General features: G+C 39.2%; 1 protein-coding gene across 8 annotated transcripts in view; it reads left to right on the top strand.

Moving 5' to 3' along the window:
• Positions 1–16,503, top strand: part of TOGARAM1 (TOG array regulator of axonemal microtubules 1) — a 148,030-nt gene that overhangs the window by 104,982 nt on the left and 26,545 nt on the right. For 7 of the 8 annotated variants that reach the window (XM_036458229.2, XM_036458225.2, XM_036458210.2 and 4 more), the window contains 3 exons: positions 12,536–12,641; positions 12,920–13,155; positions 15,989–16,147. In XM_036458229.2, coding sequence (XP_036314122.1) covers positions 12,536–12,641; positions 12,920–13,155; positions 15,989–16,147 — 501 coding nt within the window. The remainder of the gene's footprint in view (positions 1–12,535; positions 12,642–12,919; positions 13,156–15,988; positions 16,148–16,503) is intronic. The other variant, XM_045587617.1, reaches the window with a different exon arrangement.

Raw genomic sequence — 16,503 nt, 5'->3', positions numbered from 1 at the left:
CTCCACAGAAGCAAGAAGATAAGAGAATCCAGAAAGTTGAAGATAGTGTAAGAAACCTCTGGGACAATTTCAAGCAAACCAACATCAGAATTATGGGGGTCCCAGAAGAAGAGAGAGAACAAGATACCGAAAGCATATTGAAAGAAATAGTGACAGAAAACTTCTCCCACCTGGTGAATGAAATAGACTTACAAGTCCAGGAAGCACACAGAACCCCAAACAAAAGGAATCCAAAGAGGACCACACCAAGACACATCATAATGAAAATTCCAAGAGCAAAAGACAAAGAGAGAATATTAAAAGCAGCAAGAAAAAAGCAGGTAGTTACCTATAGATGAATATGCATACGATTGTCAGCTGATTTTTCAACAGAAACCATGCAGGCCAGATGGGAATGGCAAGAAATATTCAAAGAGATGAATAGCAAGAACCTATAACCAAGATTGCTCTACCTAGCAAAGCTATCACTCAGAATCAAAGGCCAGATAAAGAGCTTCACAAATAAAAAAAAGCTAAAGGAGTTCATCACCGCCAAACCAGAATTATATGAATTGCTGAAGGGTGTTATTTAGGAAGAGGAAGAAGATAAAGATAAAAATTATGAACAACAAATACGTACTATCAACAAGTGAAACTAAATTTATTAACAACAAATACGTAACTATCAACAAGTGAAACTAAAAACCAAGGGAATTAAAAAACTTGATGAACAATATTAAAATATATATTTTTATTGATTTTTTACAGAGAGGAAAGGAGAGAGATAGAGAGCTAGAAACATCGATGAGAGAGAAACATCAACCAGTTGCCTCTTGCACACCCCCTACCGAGGATGTGCCCGCAACCAGGGTACATGCCCCTGACCGGAATCGAACCTGGGACCTTTCAGTCCGCAGACTGACGCTCTACCACTGAGCCAAACTGGTTTCGGCTGATGAACAATATTAACTGGTGAATATAATAGAATCAGAGGTATGGAAGGGGAGTGGTTTGACGATTCTTGGGGAAAAGTGCAGTGGGGGGTGCGGGAAGAGACTGAGCAAAAACTGCACCTATGAATGAGGACTATGGGGGGTGGGGAAAGGGGAGGGGGGGTGGGAACCTGGTGGAGGGGCTCAATTGGAGGGGTGAAGAGGGGAACACATTTGTAATAATCTGAACAATAAAGATTTATTTAAAAAAAAAAGGAAAAAAAAAAAAAGAAATCACCATCAGTTTCTGACCCAATGACAGACAGTCCAGCATCTCCCCGTAGGAGTTTGGGACCCAGCGTCTCCCCAGAAACTGGATTTCAGAATAATTGGGAGCTAGTGTCCTTTCAGATTGAAAAAAGCAACACCCTCCATCAGTCCAATTTGAATGCTTTCGTACCTCAATTTTTTAGCACTTGTGTATGTCTCAGTGCTCTTTTTTCTTTCCTTCTAGTTATAGAACTCCACTCAGCCTGCTTTCCCGTGGTTCTGGGTGATAGATGTTTTGTTTTTTAGTTGTATTTTTGAAATTGTTGTGTGAGGCAGCGGTTTAGGTGTTTACCTATACCGCCAACTTGGTTTTTTTCTATTTCAATATTTTTAATTTATTTTTAGAAAGAGACAAAGGGACAGGGTGAAGGAGAGGGAGAGAAATGTCACTGTGAGAATGGAACATCTCTCTGCTTCCTCCTGCACACCCCCAACCAGGGATCTAGCCTACAATCCAGGCATGTGCCCTACGCAGAAATTGAACTGAAATCTGCAGGTCACAGCTTAAGGAGGGAGACACCATCTTGATATCAGCAGAGATGGAGATGGAGCTGGGAGTTTGGGGAGTCCGTGGTAGCTAGAGTTTGCAGGGCAGAATGCCAGAGAGAATAGAGCCCCACAAGGAACTTCAGAAGCCATCAGAGAAATCTTCTGAAATGTTAATCTGAGAACTGGTCAGAGCATGCATGTAAGTAAATTACCTGATGCCAGAACAAGTGCCATTCAAAAAAGTATAGGCAATAATTCCTAGAGCATATGCAATACCAAGAATACCTCCTGTTCCTACCAGCAGAGTGAAAAACTTCGTAACTTACAAGGATCGAAAGTTTAGAGGAATTTTATTTCATCTATGGAATGAATAAACTCTAAGGTAAAGACTGGATTGGTCCCACCAAACAAAGCAAGGCCTGATATGATCACATTTTCCAAATAACTACATCCCAGTACAAAGTTCAAAAATATTTATAGGAATACAAGATCCAAGGTAAAATTCACACTGTCTGGCATCTAATAGGAAATTGCCAGACAGGCCCTAAATGGTTTGGCTCACGGGATAGAGCATCAGCCTGTGGACTGAAAGGTCCCAGGTTTGATTCTGGTCAAGGGCATGTACCTTGGTTGTGGGCACATCCCCAGTAGGAGGTGTGCAGGATGCGGCTGATTGATGTTTCTCTCTCATTGATGTTTCTGACTCTCTGTCCCTTTTTCTTCTTTTATGTAAAAATCAATAAAATATATATTTTTTAAAAATTGCCAGGTAGCCCTCGCTGGCTTGGCTCAGGGGTTGGAGTGTCAGCCCATGGACTGAAGAGTCTCAGGTTTGATTCCCATCAAGGATACATAACTCCGTTGCAGGCTTGATACCCTACTCTGATTGGGAGTCATTCAGTAGGCATCTAATTGATATCTCTCTCTCACATCAATGTTTCTCTCTATGATTGTATTGCTGTTAATCTCTCCCTTGATGTCCTCCAGGAGTTTTTTTTTTTTTTTATGTATTTGGGTGCTCCTGTATTGGGTGCGTATATGTTTACCAGAGTTATTTTTATTGTTGGATTGCTCCCTTTAGTATTACGAAGTGGCCTTCCTTATCTCTTGGCATGTCCTTCACTTTGAGATCTAATTTGTCAGATATAAGTATTACTACCCCAGCTTTTTTTTTTTTTTTTTTTTTTTTTTCATTTCCATTCACCTGGAAAACCGGTTTTCATCCCTTCATTCTCAGTCTGTGTGCGTCTTTTTTTCTGAAGTGGGTTTCTTGTAGACAGCACATATATGGGTCTTGTTTTCTTATCCAATCTGTTACCCTATGTCTTTTGATTGGGGCATTTAATCCATTTACATTTAAAGTTATTATTGATAGGTACTTATTTGTCACCATTTTTACCTGTATGTTCCTTCTTCACTTCCTATTTCTTTTCCTTTCTTTCTTTCTTTCTTTTTCTTTTTCTTTTTTTTTTTTTTTTTTTTTTTTTTTTTTTTTTTTTTTTTTTTTTTTTTTTTTTTTTTTTTTTTTTTTTTTTTTACAGCAGACACTTTAGCATTTCTTGCATTGCTGGTTTGGTGGTGATAAACTCCCTTAGTCCTTTTGTGTGTGTGAAGCTCCTCATTTCACCTTCAGTTTTGATTGATAACCTTGCTGGGTAAGTATTCTTGTATTCAGACCCTTCCTTTACATGACTTTGTATATTTCATTCCATTCCCTTTGTGCCTGATGAGTTTCTGTTGAGAAATCAGTTGCTAGTCTGATGGGGGTTCCTTTGTATGTAACCTTTTGTCCCTCTCTGGTTGCTTTTAAGATTCTTATTTTGTTGTTGGTGTTTGCCAATTTAATTATAATGTGCCTTTGTGTTGGTCTTCTGGGGTTCGTTGAGCTTCTTGAATTTGTGTGGGTTTTTTCTTCCCTCTGTCAGGAAAGTTTTTTGTCATTATTTCTTGAAACAGGTTTTTATGCCTTCCTCAGTTTCCTTTCCTTCTGGAATCTCTATTATGCGGATGTTGTTTTGTTTTGTGTTGTTCCAAAGTTCCCTTAGGCTCTCCTCCTGTTTTTTGATTTTTTTTTTTTCTAGAAGCTGCTCTACTTGGGTATTTTTTCCATCTTGTCTTCTTGCTCACTGATAGTGTCCTCTGCTTCTAATCTACTCTTGATACTTTCTATTGAGTGCTTTACAGCAATGATGTCATTTTTCCTTTCTTCTTGGGTCTTCCTCATTTCCTCTTGGTTCTTACTCATATTGTACAATTTGTCGCCATTCTTTTCAGCCATTTTATGACCATTTTTCTGAATTCTTGCTCTGATATATTGCTTGTCTCTAATTCATTTACTTCCTTTTCTGGTTATGCCTGCTTTTCTTTCATATGTGGGCTATTTCGTTGTCTCCCTGTGGTCTCTTTTCAGGATGTCTGGTTATGTACTGTACTTCTCACTCTCCTGCGTTGATTTAAAGGCACAAAATACAACACAACCAGGTACAACACACAAGGTACTGAACAGCAATGTATTCTTGATATTATTAACCTCCAATAACGGTGACCACAAGAGAAAGGCAAATTAGGGAAATAGGAGAGATAGAAGAGTAAAAAGAAAGGAAAAAAAGGAGTGGCAAGATGAAATTGGGAAAAGGAGAAAAAAAATAAGAGAGACTAGAACGAGACTAAGAGAAAAATGAGGAACAATCTATATATATATATGGGGAGGAAACTCCAATAGAACAACCATTAATCACAGCAAAAGCCCACAATAAATATCTGGAGATTAATACAACCTATAACACCAACTAATATCAAGCAAGGAAAGGGAAAGCAGAAGTAAAAAAACAAACTAAAACACAGGAAACAAAGACATACAATCAAACAAAAAGAATAAGCAAAACAATCTCGCAAGAAAGCATAAAATTTCAGTATAGTTAACATTCAACCAACAACTACAAAATGACAGAGAAAAACAATTTTTATTATGTATTTGTTCATTTATTTCTTTTAGTTAGGACAACAAAAATGGATGTTTGTATGGACTTGGAGCTAGTGGTTGGAAATTACATATATATTATATAAGTAGTGTGAAATTTTAGCATGGAGTAAACAGAAAGAATAGGGAAAAGCTAGAGCAGGAAAGGGTTAAGATAAACAGGACACCAAAGGGGAAAGGTTAGGAAGAGAGTGATGGCATACATGTAGCATTGAGATAGAATAAAGCGATGGTGAAGGAAAGGTGAAGTGACTGTAGAACACTAATCCCGAAGTAAAATAAAGAGCAAGTAATATGACACTTGAAAATAATAATAATAAAAATTACAAAAGTAAATAAAATAAAAAAGATAAAATAGTAGTAATAATGCTGATTACAAATAAATATGTAATAATTAAAAAGGTAAAATCAAGTGAGGAAAAAAGTTTCTTGAGTAAATGAAGCATATAATGAAAATAAAAGCAAAAATTAAAAAAAAAAATTAAGTACGATAAATTGTGCAGTAGTAAAGGTCATTCACTTCCTCTATCATTTTGTTTGTCACACCTGTTTCTCAGTCCAGACAGTATTGCAGTTCCCTGTGTTTCACTGCTCCTCAGTGTTGTAATTTAGTCCTGATTTTTAACCATGTGGTGTCTTAATTTCTGGTGTTCTTTTATTTTTCATTACACTAGGGTCAATTTGTGATTCAGCCTCTTGGCGGCAGTGTTTCTTGGTTGACTTCCAGGGCTCTAAGGCTTCTCTAGCTTTTTTTTTTTTTTTCTGTGTCACTCAACCGGTTTGTGGAGGCTGTCGGGCAAGTCCGAGCAGACTGCACTCCCCTGAAACTCGCAGACTATCCCTCCACATTAGATTAAAATGGGTTGCTCTTTAGAGATTTCTCCTATTAGGAACCCCTTCCACAATCACGGGTCACACCAGCCCAACAGCCCGGGGCTTCTCCTTGTAAACACCTCCTGGTCCTCCATCTTCCGTGCGCCCTGAGCGCACTTCTGTCTTCTGCTGGGACTCACCATATCCCCGCGAAATCTGACCTTCCCGTGGTGCACTGGAGAGCTCCTTTGAGTCCAAGCATTCACGCCACCTGGGACCAGTGTTCTGGGGCTCACAGCTGCTCGGTGATCACTGTGGTTGTGGATATTCAGGCCTCTGACAAGATCCACTTTCCTTTAAAGATGGCAAGATTTCCCCATCCAAGCCTGTAGGTAGCTGTGGGTGCTTCCCTGTCAGGGGAACTCCGTCCAGCAGTCTACCGCCTTCTCCTGGAGTTCGCCTGTCCCTTAGCTTGCTAACAGACACTCCAAGTGCGACCCTCAGCTGCTCTCTCTTTCTGCTTCTGGACAGGGCTCAGAACATGTCTGTCTATTCTGCCAACATTTTCCTCTCCTCAGAATCAATGAAAAAATTTTTTAAAATATATTTTATTGATTTTTTACAGAGAGGGGGAGAGAGGGATAGAGAGTTAGAAACACTGATGAAAGAGAAGCATCGATCAGCTGCCTCTTGTACACCCCCTTTTGGGGATGTGCCCGCAACCAAGGTACATGCCCCGACTGGAATCGGACCCGGGACGTTTCACTCCACAAGCCGACACTCTATCAATTGAGTCAAACTGGTTTTGGCTGAATCAATGAAATTTGACAACTTAGTGAAATGGACAAATTCCTTGAAATATAGAAACTAACAAAACTAAAAAAGAAATTAGATAATCTGTATAACTCATTTGCCACAAAGAAAACTCCAGGCTCAGATCATTTAATTGGTGCATTATCCCAAATATTTAAGGAAGAAATCAACTCTCCACAATATTCTAGAACATTGGAGATGTTAGAGTACTCTCTATCTAATTCTTTGAAGCCAATATGACCTTGATATCAAAGCCATACAAACACACACAAAAAAAGTAAACTACAGAATTATACCCAATATATCTCATGAATATAGATGCAAAAATCCTTAAAGCAGAACATTTTATTTCTCCTTATTCTAGTCCCAAATCTGCTTCTCCACCAGTACTCACCATCTTATTTAATGCTCCTGCCATGGACATTTATTTGTTTGTACTAGCTGAGTGTTAATATTTTCTCATATCTTCCCATTTCATCAGTTTTACTATTTATGAAACATATCCTAAACCCACTCACATACTGCAATCTCTGCTGCTGTTCTTCTAATCTAAGCCACAATTGCCTCTCGCCTTTTTATAGCAGTGTGATTACTGGTTCCCATGCATCCATTATTTGCCCACCTTATATAACAACCAGAGAGATGCTTTTAAAATATAAATCAGGCCAAAACCGGTTTGGCTCAGTGGATAGAGCGTTGGCCGCAGACTGAAGGGTCCCAGATTCAATTCCAGTCAAGGGCATGTACCTTGGTTGTGGGCACATTCCCAGTGATGGGTCTGCAAGAGGCGGCTGATGAATGATTCTCTCTCATCGATGTTTCTAACTCTCTGTCCCTCTCCCTCTCTGTAAAAAAATCAATAAAATATATCAAAAAATAAAAATAAAACATAAATCAGATTTCCGCATGAAAAAACCCTCCTGGCTCTCTAAACCACACAAAAATTTTTTTAACTGTTCACTATAGTTTACAGGGTCCTTCAACTGCTTACTATAACTTTTAGGGTCCTTCATTAGCTGTCCCTTGCCTTTTATGGCTTTTTTGGTAAACTTTATTGTTGAGAGCATTACAGATGTCCTCCTTTTTTCCCCAATGCCCCTTCACCTGGTTTCTGCCCCACCCCACGCCTTCACCACCCTATTGTCTGTGTCCATAGGTAACGCACGTATGCATATAAGATCTTTAGTTAATCTCTTCGCACCGCTCCTACCCCCAGGTTATGCACCTTACCTGGCGGGGTCTTGATGAGAGACCCTCCCCCCATTGCAGTGTCAGGCTGGGAGATCTGAGGCTGTTCTCCCCCTACCCCCCACCCATTGGGGCTTGACAGGTGACCTGAGACTGTAACCCCCACTCAGCATCGGGCTGGGGAACCTGAGGCTGCGCCCCCTGCCCTGAGGGGCTTGATGGGGTGGGGCCAGCCAGGTCTGGGTCTCACACAGGGTGGTAGGGATGGCTGGGGCTGGGTCTCTTGCATTTTTGAAGCACATGTAGGTGGTGGGCAGGGACTTGACAGGAGGGAAATTTTCTTATACATTTTACTAATTTTCTTTCATCTCTGACACGCCTATTATAGCGAAAGGGCAAATAGTAATATAAAAACATTTCTTCTAATTAATTCCCTTTTGAATTTCATGCACCAGGCAACTAATTTCATATAATACTGGTTTGGTGGTGATGAACTCCTTTAACTTTTTCTTGTCTGTGAAGTTCTTTATCTGACCTTCAATTCTAAATGATAGCTTTGCTGGGTAGAGTAATCTTGGTTGTAGGTTCTTGTTATTCATAACTTTGAATATTTCTTGTCATTCTCTTCTGGCCTGCCAAGTTTCTGTTAAGAAATCACCTGACAATTGTATGGGTGCTCCCTTGTAGGTAAATAACTGCCTTTCTCTTGCTGCTCTTAATATTTTGTCTTTAACCCTCGGCATTTTAATTATAATGTGTCTTGGTGTGGGCCTCTTGGGCTTCCTCTTGTTTGGGACTCTCTCTGCTTCCTGGATCTGTAAGTTTATTTCTTTCACCAGATAGGGGAAGTTTTCTGTCATTATTTTTTCAAATAGGTATTAATATTTTGCTCTTTCTCTTCTCCTTGTCTTTCTCTCTTCTCTCTCCCTGACCCGCAATGTGAATGTTGGTATGCTTAAAGTTGTCCTAGAGGCTCCTTATACTATCTTCATATTTTTAGGTTGTTTTTCCTTTTTACTCTTCTGGATGGGTGTTTTTTTGCTTCTTCATATTCTAAATTGTTGATTTTACTCTCAGAGTCATCTACTCTACTGTTGAATTCCTATAAATTATGTTTTATTTCAGTTAGTGTATGCATAATTTCTGACATGTCCTTTATCATGTCTTTGAAATTCTCTCTAAGATCCTTGAAAGTCTCCCTAAATCCTTTGAAGCAAGCTTTCATTAAGATCCTTGATTAGTAACCTTAGAACTATTGTTTTGAATTCTGCATCCAGTAGCTTGCCTGCTTCCATTTCTTTCATTTTTGACATGTTTCTTTGTCTCTGCATTATAGCTGCTTCCCTGTGTTTCTATGTATTAGGTGGAGCTACTATGTCTCTTGGAGTTGGTAAAGTGGCCTTGTGTAATAGGCGTCTTGCCCAGTGGCTCAGTCCCCTGAGCTGACTAAACTTGCTAGGTCTACCCCTGTGTGAGCTGTGTGAGCAATTTTGTTGTAGTTGAGCCTCGATTGCTGTTGGTGTCACTGGGAGGAACTGACCTCCAGGCAAATTGGTTGTGAGGACCAGTTGCTAGAACAGTGGGAGAGCTGCTATGCAGGAGAAAACCCTATGGATCAGGACTTGCATCCATGAGTCTTTGCTGCTCACTGAGTCTGCCCCTTGAATGTGTTGTTTACGGATGTGTAGAGTTCTGATCTGGTATGGTCTGAATCTGTCCACCAGGGGCACTGGCTCTGGAGCCCCCTGGGAGGTGCAAAGTCAGCCACTGCCTGAAGCCACCTGGCAGGAGCCACAGAGAGATCTTCAGATGGCTGCTATTTGTATTGGGCTTCGAAGAGCCCAAGCAAGTCCCACCTCTGAAGCAAAGCAGGCTACTGCTAGTGCTGGTTCTTGGGCCTCTTATTGATAGGTTTAGGGCATGATAACACCAGCTGCTGCTTGTTTGAGAGATTTACAAAAAGTCTGAAACCTAGCTAGGACAGGCCATTCATATGGAAAAGCCACTGCAAACTGCTTAGGTGGGGTTGGCAAATTGGATGGGGCCAGGTTTCAGGGAATCAACAAAGCAGAACAAACACTGTGGGTCACCCAGAAGGTGACAGATATGGCTGCATTCTGCCCTGCTTGGGGGGAGGGTGGTGCGGGGAGGAGTAGTCCCAGCACAAGAACAGTGACCCCTGTGAGCACACCCTCCCTTAGCATAGGAGAGCTGCCCTGAGTTCCTGCCCCAATGCCAGACAATTCAGTTCCTCCCCTTATATCCCTGGGTTTCCCAAATTCACTGCCAGATTCTGAAGCTCAGAGGAAGCAGGATGTGTACATTCATGTGCTGGCCCTTTAAGGGGAACTGCCTGGGGCTCTAGCAGCCTTGATATCATTCAACCACAATCCCCACTGGTTTTTACTGCTCAATATTATAGGGAATTATCATCTTGGCTCCAGAACCCTGGGCTGGGGTCTGGTGTGGGGCTGGGACTCCTTGCTTTTTATGGGCGGACTCCGCAGCCAAGAAATCCTCCCCCACCCCAATTCAAAAAACAAACACAACACAACACCTGGGTTTCGGACCAGCCCATTTCATTCCTCCTACCAATCTTGATGTACTTTCTTTACTTCTCTAGTTGTAGGACTTCCATTTAGCCAACTTTCAGGTGGTTGTGAATGATTTTTGTTCTGTATTTAGTTGTAATTTTGATGTGATTATGGGAGGTGGTGAGTACTGATGTTTACCTTACACCTCTGTCTTGGTTCTCTCCCTTGCATCTTTTTGTAGCTTCATTCTCTACCATGCTCTGCCTTACTTATCCACTCTAGCTACCTGGCTGTTTTCTGCATACCATTTCTAATTCAAGATCTTTGTATTTCATTTTTTGAACAGTTTCCCAATGGCTTTCTCTCTCACTTCATTCAGATAACTGTCAAATGTCACCTCCTCAGAAAAGCTTCTTTCATGACCATCACTAAAATAGTGTTTTTCCCCATCGTCTTATGCTGCTTTATTTTAAAAAATATATTTCTGTTTATTCGAGAGAGGAAGGGAGGGGGAGAGATAGAAACATCAACAATGAGATAGAATCATTGATTGGCTTCCTCCTGCACTACCCGTACTGGGAATTGAGCCCACAAACCTGGCATGTGCTGGAATTGAACCTGAGACCCTTAAGTCCTCAGGCTGACACTCTAACCAAGCCAAACCAGCTAGGGCTGCTGCTTTATTTTTAATATTCCATTTTGTGACCTGACCTTATTTTTCCCTCCCTCATTAGAAGATCCATGAGGATAGAGATGCTTTCTCTTTTTCAGATGAACATTTCACATGAAGTTGGAAGGAGTCTGCGTTCTGCTGTTATTAGTTGTAGTGTTCTACAATATAAATGTCTAGTAGATCAAGTTGGTTGCTAATGTTTAAGTTTTCTGTGTTATTACTGATTTTCTCTTATCAATTACTAGGAAAGGGCTTTTGAAATCTCCAACTATAATTGAAGATTTGTTAAGTTTATTTTTGTTGTTGTTGTTTGTTTCCTTTTAGCACTAAGATTTTATTCAATTGATTTCTGGCTTTTATATTTCTGACCTGAAGTCTTTTGTAATTCTTCTTTTTGTTCTTCTGTATGTTATGTGTCTTTTCTATAACTACCTTTAAGAATATTCCCTTTAACACTCTTTCTAGCAATTTGATTCTGACTTCCCATCTTGTGGTGTTGAGGGGGCAGGTTGTTTGTTTTTTGTGGTTTTACTTTTTGGGGCTTATTCTTGGATCTGAGAGTTTATAATTTTGATTAAATTTGGAAAAATTTTAGCCACTGTTTTTTTTGTTTTTGTTTTTGTTTTTTTAAAAATATATTTTATTGATTTTTTTACAGAGAGGAAGAGAGAGGGATAGAGAGTTAGAAACATCGATGAAAGAGAATCATCGATCAGCTGCCTCTTGCACACCCTTTACTGGGGATGTGCCTGCAACCAAGGTACAGGCCCTTGACCGGAATCGAACCCGGGACCCTTCAGTATGCAGGCCGACACTCTATCCACTGAGCCAAATCGGTTTCAGCTAGCCACTGGTTTTTAATTTCTTGTTTATACTTCTCTCAACTCCACTTTCTATTTACTTTAATTTGTATAGAATTGGGTTGCTTGTTACTGTAAACGGTTTTATGCTTATGTATAAAATGAAATTTTTGAACCAGTTACTAAGTAGGTTTGTTTTTACCACCTTTTCTCTGTTTTTCATAATTTATTCAGAAAATTTAACTGCTTAAAAAAATAACCATTAGAGATCAACCAAAGGACTTGTGTGGATACATATAAGCCTAACCAGTGGTCATGGAAAACAGAGGGATGGAGGCATACGTGGGGAGGAGTTTGGGTGGGAATGGGGGGGATGAGGACAAATATATGATACCTTAATCAATAAAGAAATTTTAAAAAATAACCATTAACTTAATATTACCAACTTAGGAAACTCACCTTAGTTCACATTATCAATCCAACAATATAAAAATTTGTATCTAAAATCCGAATGAATTCACCATGTTGGTGTTAGTATTCACCTACCCTTCATTTGACTCATTATATTATATAATGAAAAGGAATACAAGTTATAGATCCACCTATTGGTGTTTTTTTTTGTTCTTGAATTACTGTATTTATTCAAACAAGGTAATAGGTAGTTATTTTTTCCTATTTTTGTTTTACTGTTTTTCTCACCTTTTGTTTGCCATTCCTTTCCCTCTTTTTTAGAAAGGATATGTCATTCTTACTAGGGGACAAACATTTTCCTTTTTATTTACAAAGCATGATCTTAGTTTGTGAATAGTGGTTTTGAATCATGAAAGAGAACTACTAGAGCAAATAACACTACACATATTTTTTTAATTTGGAATTCCTACATGATAAGGGAAAATAGGCAAGGTGTCCTCATGGGCAGTATTTCGTACACAAAAGAAGACATCCTGTTCCAGTTGAGCCTCATTTTAATAAGTGATTTTGTCATTTGTTTCTTTTTCCCATAGGGAGAAGAAGATTGAAGGATTGAATTTTATTAGATGCTTAGCTGCTTTTCATTCTGAAATATTAAACACAAAGTTGCATGAAACAAATTTTGCAGTAGTTCAAGAGGTAAACTTATTTTCAACTGAGTTAAGGATTGTTTGAATAATAAAGAATAAACATGCCACATTTATATTATCTCTTAAAAAAAAACTTCTAAATGATGTTAGTAAGCTTGTATATGAAGGAACTCATGCCTTTTCAACATTTAAAAAAATTACTAATGCTTATTTTTATTACATAAGATAATGTTAAAACTTGGTATTTTAATAGTAAAATTCAAAGTTATTATTACTGATTTTCTTTCAGAATATCAGCAAAATGTACATTTTAGAACTGTTTTTTAGGTGAAAAATTTACGCTCTGGAGTTTCTCGTGCTGCTGTGGTCTGTTTAAGTGACCTTTTCACTTACCTGAAAAAAAACATGGATCAAGAACTAGATACTACAATAAAAGTTTTGTTGCATAAGGCAGGAGAATCAAATACATTTATAAGAGAAGATGTTGACAAAGCCTTGAGAGCTATGGTCAGTAATGTAACTCCTGCACGTGCAGCTGTTTCTCTTATCAATGGAGGACAAAGGTAATGTTTAAAATAATCTTCATATGTCCTTAATCTGAAAATGCAGTTGTTTATAATCTCAGGTATAGAGAAAACCTAGCAGATTCCAGTATTATTTCAGTTTAAAACATTTATTAAATAATCTGTTTGTAATAAACACTGTATTAGGTGCTGAACATACAAAGAACAATAATATTTTTTCTAATATCTATTTTGGAGATCTAGCACTAAATAAATGTCAGTGATTGAGGGTTTGTTTTATTTTGTTTTTAATAAATCTTCATTGTTCAGATAATTATAATTTTTCCTCTTTTTCCCCCCTATAGCTCTCCTCTACCAGGTTCCCACCCTACCCTTTCTCTTGGCCTCCCCCCCAATGTCTTTATCCATAGGTGTACGATTTTTATCCAGTCTCTTCCTGCACCCCCCATATCCCTTTCCCCTGAGAATTGTCAGTCCACTCCCTTTCTATGCCCCTGATTCTATTATATTCACCAGTTTATTCTGTTCATCAGATTTTTTATTCACTTAATTTTTAGATTCACTTGTTGATAGATATATATTTATTGTTCATAGTTTTTATCTTTACCGTTTTCTTCTTCTTCCTCTTCTTAAAGAATACCTTGCAGCATTTTATATAATACTGGTTTGGCAGTGATGAACTCCTTTAGCTTTTTCTTATCTGTGAAGCTCTTTATCTGACCTTTAATTCTGAATGATAGCTTTGCTGGGCATAGTAATCTTGGTTGTAGGTTCTTGCTATTCATCACTTTGACTGATATTTCCTGCCACTCCCATCTGGCCTGCATAGTTTCTATTGAGAATCAGTTGACATTCATATCGGTGCTCCCTTGTAGGTAATTAACTTTTTTCCCTTGCTGTTTTTAATATTCTATCTTTGTCTTTTGCCTTTGGCATTTTAATTATGTGTCTTGGTGTGGTCCTCTTTGGATTCCTTTTGCTTGGGGTTCTGTGCGCTTCCTGGACTTGTAAGTCTGTTTTTTTCACCAGGTGAGGGAAGTTTTCAGTCATTATTTCTTCAAATAGGTTTTCTGTATCTTCCTCTCTCTCTTCTTCTGGCACCCTTATAATTCGGTTGTTGGTAGGCTTGAAGTTGTCCCAGAGGCTCCTTACACTCTCTTCATTTTTTTTGTTTGTTTTTTTGCTTTTTGCTTTTCCATTTGGGTGTTTTTTGCTTCTTTGTTATTTCAAATATTTGACTTGATTCTTGCAATCCTCTAGTCTAGGGGTGTCGAACTCAATCAGAGAAGGGGCCAAAATCTAAAATCCAGCCTAAATCGCGGGCCGAATGGTTTACTGAATAGTCATAAACTGTCATTGTGATGGAAACACAGCGGAGTGCAGTGATGACAGCGCGGTGCGGGCCACATTGCAAGGCCTGGAGGAACGGATTTGGCCCGCGGGCCTTGTGTTTGACACATATGCTCTAGTCTGATGTTGGATCTCTGTATATTATTCTTTTTATAAAAATATATTTTATTGATTTTTTTACAGAGAGGAGGGGAGAAGGATAAAGCGTTAGATACGTTGATGAGAGAGAAACATCAATCAGCTGCCTCCTACACACACCCCACTGGGGATGTGCCTGCAGCAAGGTACATGCCCTTGATCGGAATCAAACCTGGGACCTTTCATTCTGCAGCTAACGCTCTATCCACTGAGCAAAATTGGTTTCGGCTGTGTATTATTCTTTATTTCAATCAATGTATGCTTAATTTCTAGTTGGTCCTTTTTCATATCCTAGAGGTCTCACTAAATTAATCGGTCTTTTTTCAAAAATTTTTGAAAAACCTTGTAACAGAGGTTTTGAACTCTATATCCAGTAGTTTGTTTTCCTCCATTTCTTTCATTTGTGACCTGTCTCTTTGTCTCTGCATTTTGGCTGTTTCCCTGAGTTGATAGAGTGGCTTTGTTTGCTAGGTGTCCTATAGGGCCCAGTGGCTCAGCCTCTCCACTTACCTGAGGTGGACACTCTTGGTGCACCCCTTTGCGGGCTGGGTGCACAGTCTTGTGTGCAAGTCTTAATCAAGTTAAGCCTTGATTGTTGGTGTCACTGGGAGAAATTGACTTCTAGGCCAATTGGCTGTGTCTATGCTGGGAGAACTTCTGTGCTAGAGACACACTTATGAGACAAGACTTGCAAAAGCTTCTGTGCTCAGTTTGGATGTGGCACAGCCTCAGGGCGGAGCAGACAGCAGTGGCTTCCTGTCATTCCTGCCCTAAGAGGCCTGTGGGTCTCAGTGTCCCGCAGTAATCGCTGCACCTATGAGAAAAAGCCACCCTCGAGTTTTGCCCCCTGACAGACAGTCCAGTTTCTCCTCGTATGAGTCTGGGTCCCCAGAGTCTTGCCATGAACTGGAGTTCAGAGTAGTCGGGAGCTTTTGTCTCCCTCCCGATTGAGAAAGCCTGCCCATATACTCAGTTGCCAGCCTTCTCCACATGCACCTCCATACCTCTGCCTTCTGCAGCTCCTCTGAGTCTCTGTGTGCTTTTTCTTTTCTTCTACTTATAGAATTTCCACTCAGCCAGCCTTCCTGTAGTTCTGGATGATGTTCATTTTGTCTTTGAGTTGTAGTTTTGCAATTGTTGTGTGATGCAGCAGTTTAGGTGTTTACCTGTGCTGCCATCTTGGTTTTTCAGTCTAGTGATTGAGTTTTTATTTACTTATTTATTTTTAACTTCCTGATGAGGGATAGGTAACGCAAATAATTTGTCATTTTAGCTTTCAAGGGTGATGAAGGTTAGGAGTAGATTAATCATTTAACTTTAAGGGTATATATTTGGAAAATTGTTTATACATCAACTTTTTTTTATTCACCATGTTTCCTTATAGCCATTTACACATTGCAGTAAGAAGATGTACAGCCCAGCACCTTTCAGATGTAGTGGAACTTATGGAAGTGGACCGTATTTTATCTGGAACAAAAGATATAGCTGAACGTATATTACCAGCTGCTGCTAAGTTTGCTCAGGACAGCTCACAAGAAACTAGGTGAATGGTTGCTAATATTTGTTGAATCTCTTAGTATGAGGGCTTAATCTAAAGAAACAAATATTTAAAAAAGAATGAACATGTTTTTAAATGTACAAGTGGTGTACTCTGGGATTGTTCCTGGGGAGAATGGTTTTATTTAACCAATTTGTAAATGATCTTTGGGGAGTGTACAGTGAATCCTCCAGATTTATAGATGGCACTACAATAATTCTGTGTAGTTAGATGCCATGATACATGGATGAACTGCATGAAAATGTCACAAGACTGTATGAATGGGCAGAAAAGTGGCAAAAGAACTTCATTGTAGGAAATGTAAAGTAGTGTATGTATGGAAAAATGATATATTCTCCAAG

This window comes from Pipistrellus kuhlii, unplaced genomic scaffold (assembly GCF_014108245.1).
Source record: "Pipistrellus kuhlii isolate mPipKuh1 unplaced genomic scaffold, mPipKuh1.p scaffold_m20_p_1, whole genome shotgun sequence".
Classification (NCBI taxonomy): Eukaryota; Metazoa; Chordata; class Mammalia; order Chiroptera; family Vespertilionidae; genus Pipistrellus; species Pipistrellus kuhlii.
The sequence above is the reverse complement of the archived record's forward strand: the minus strand, read 5'-3'. Positions and strand labels throughout refer to the sequence as shown.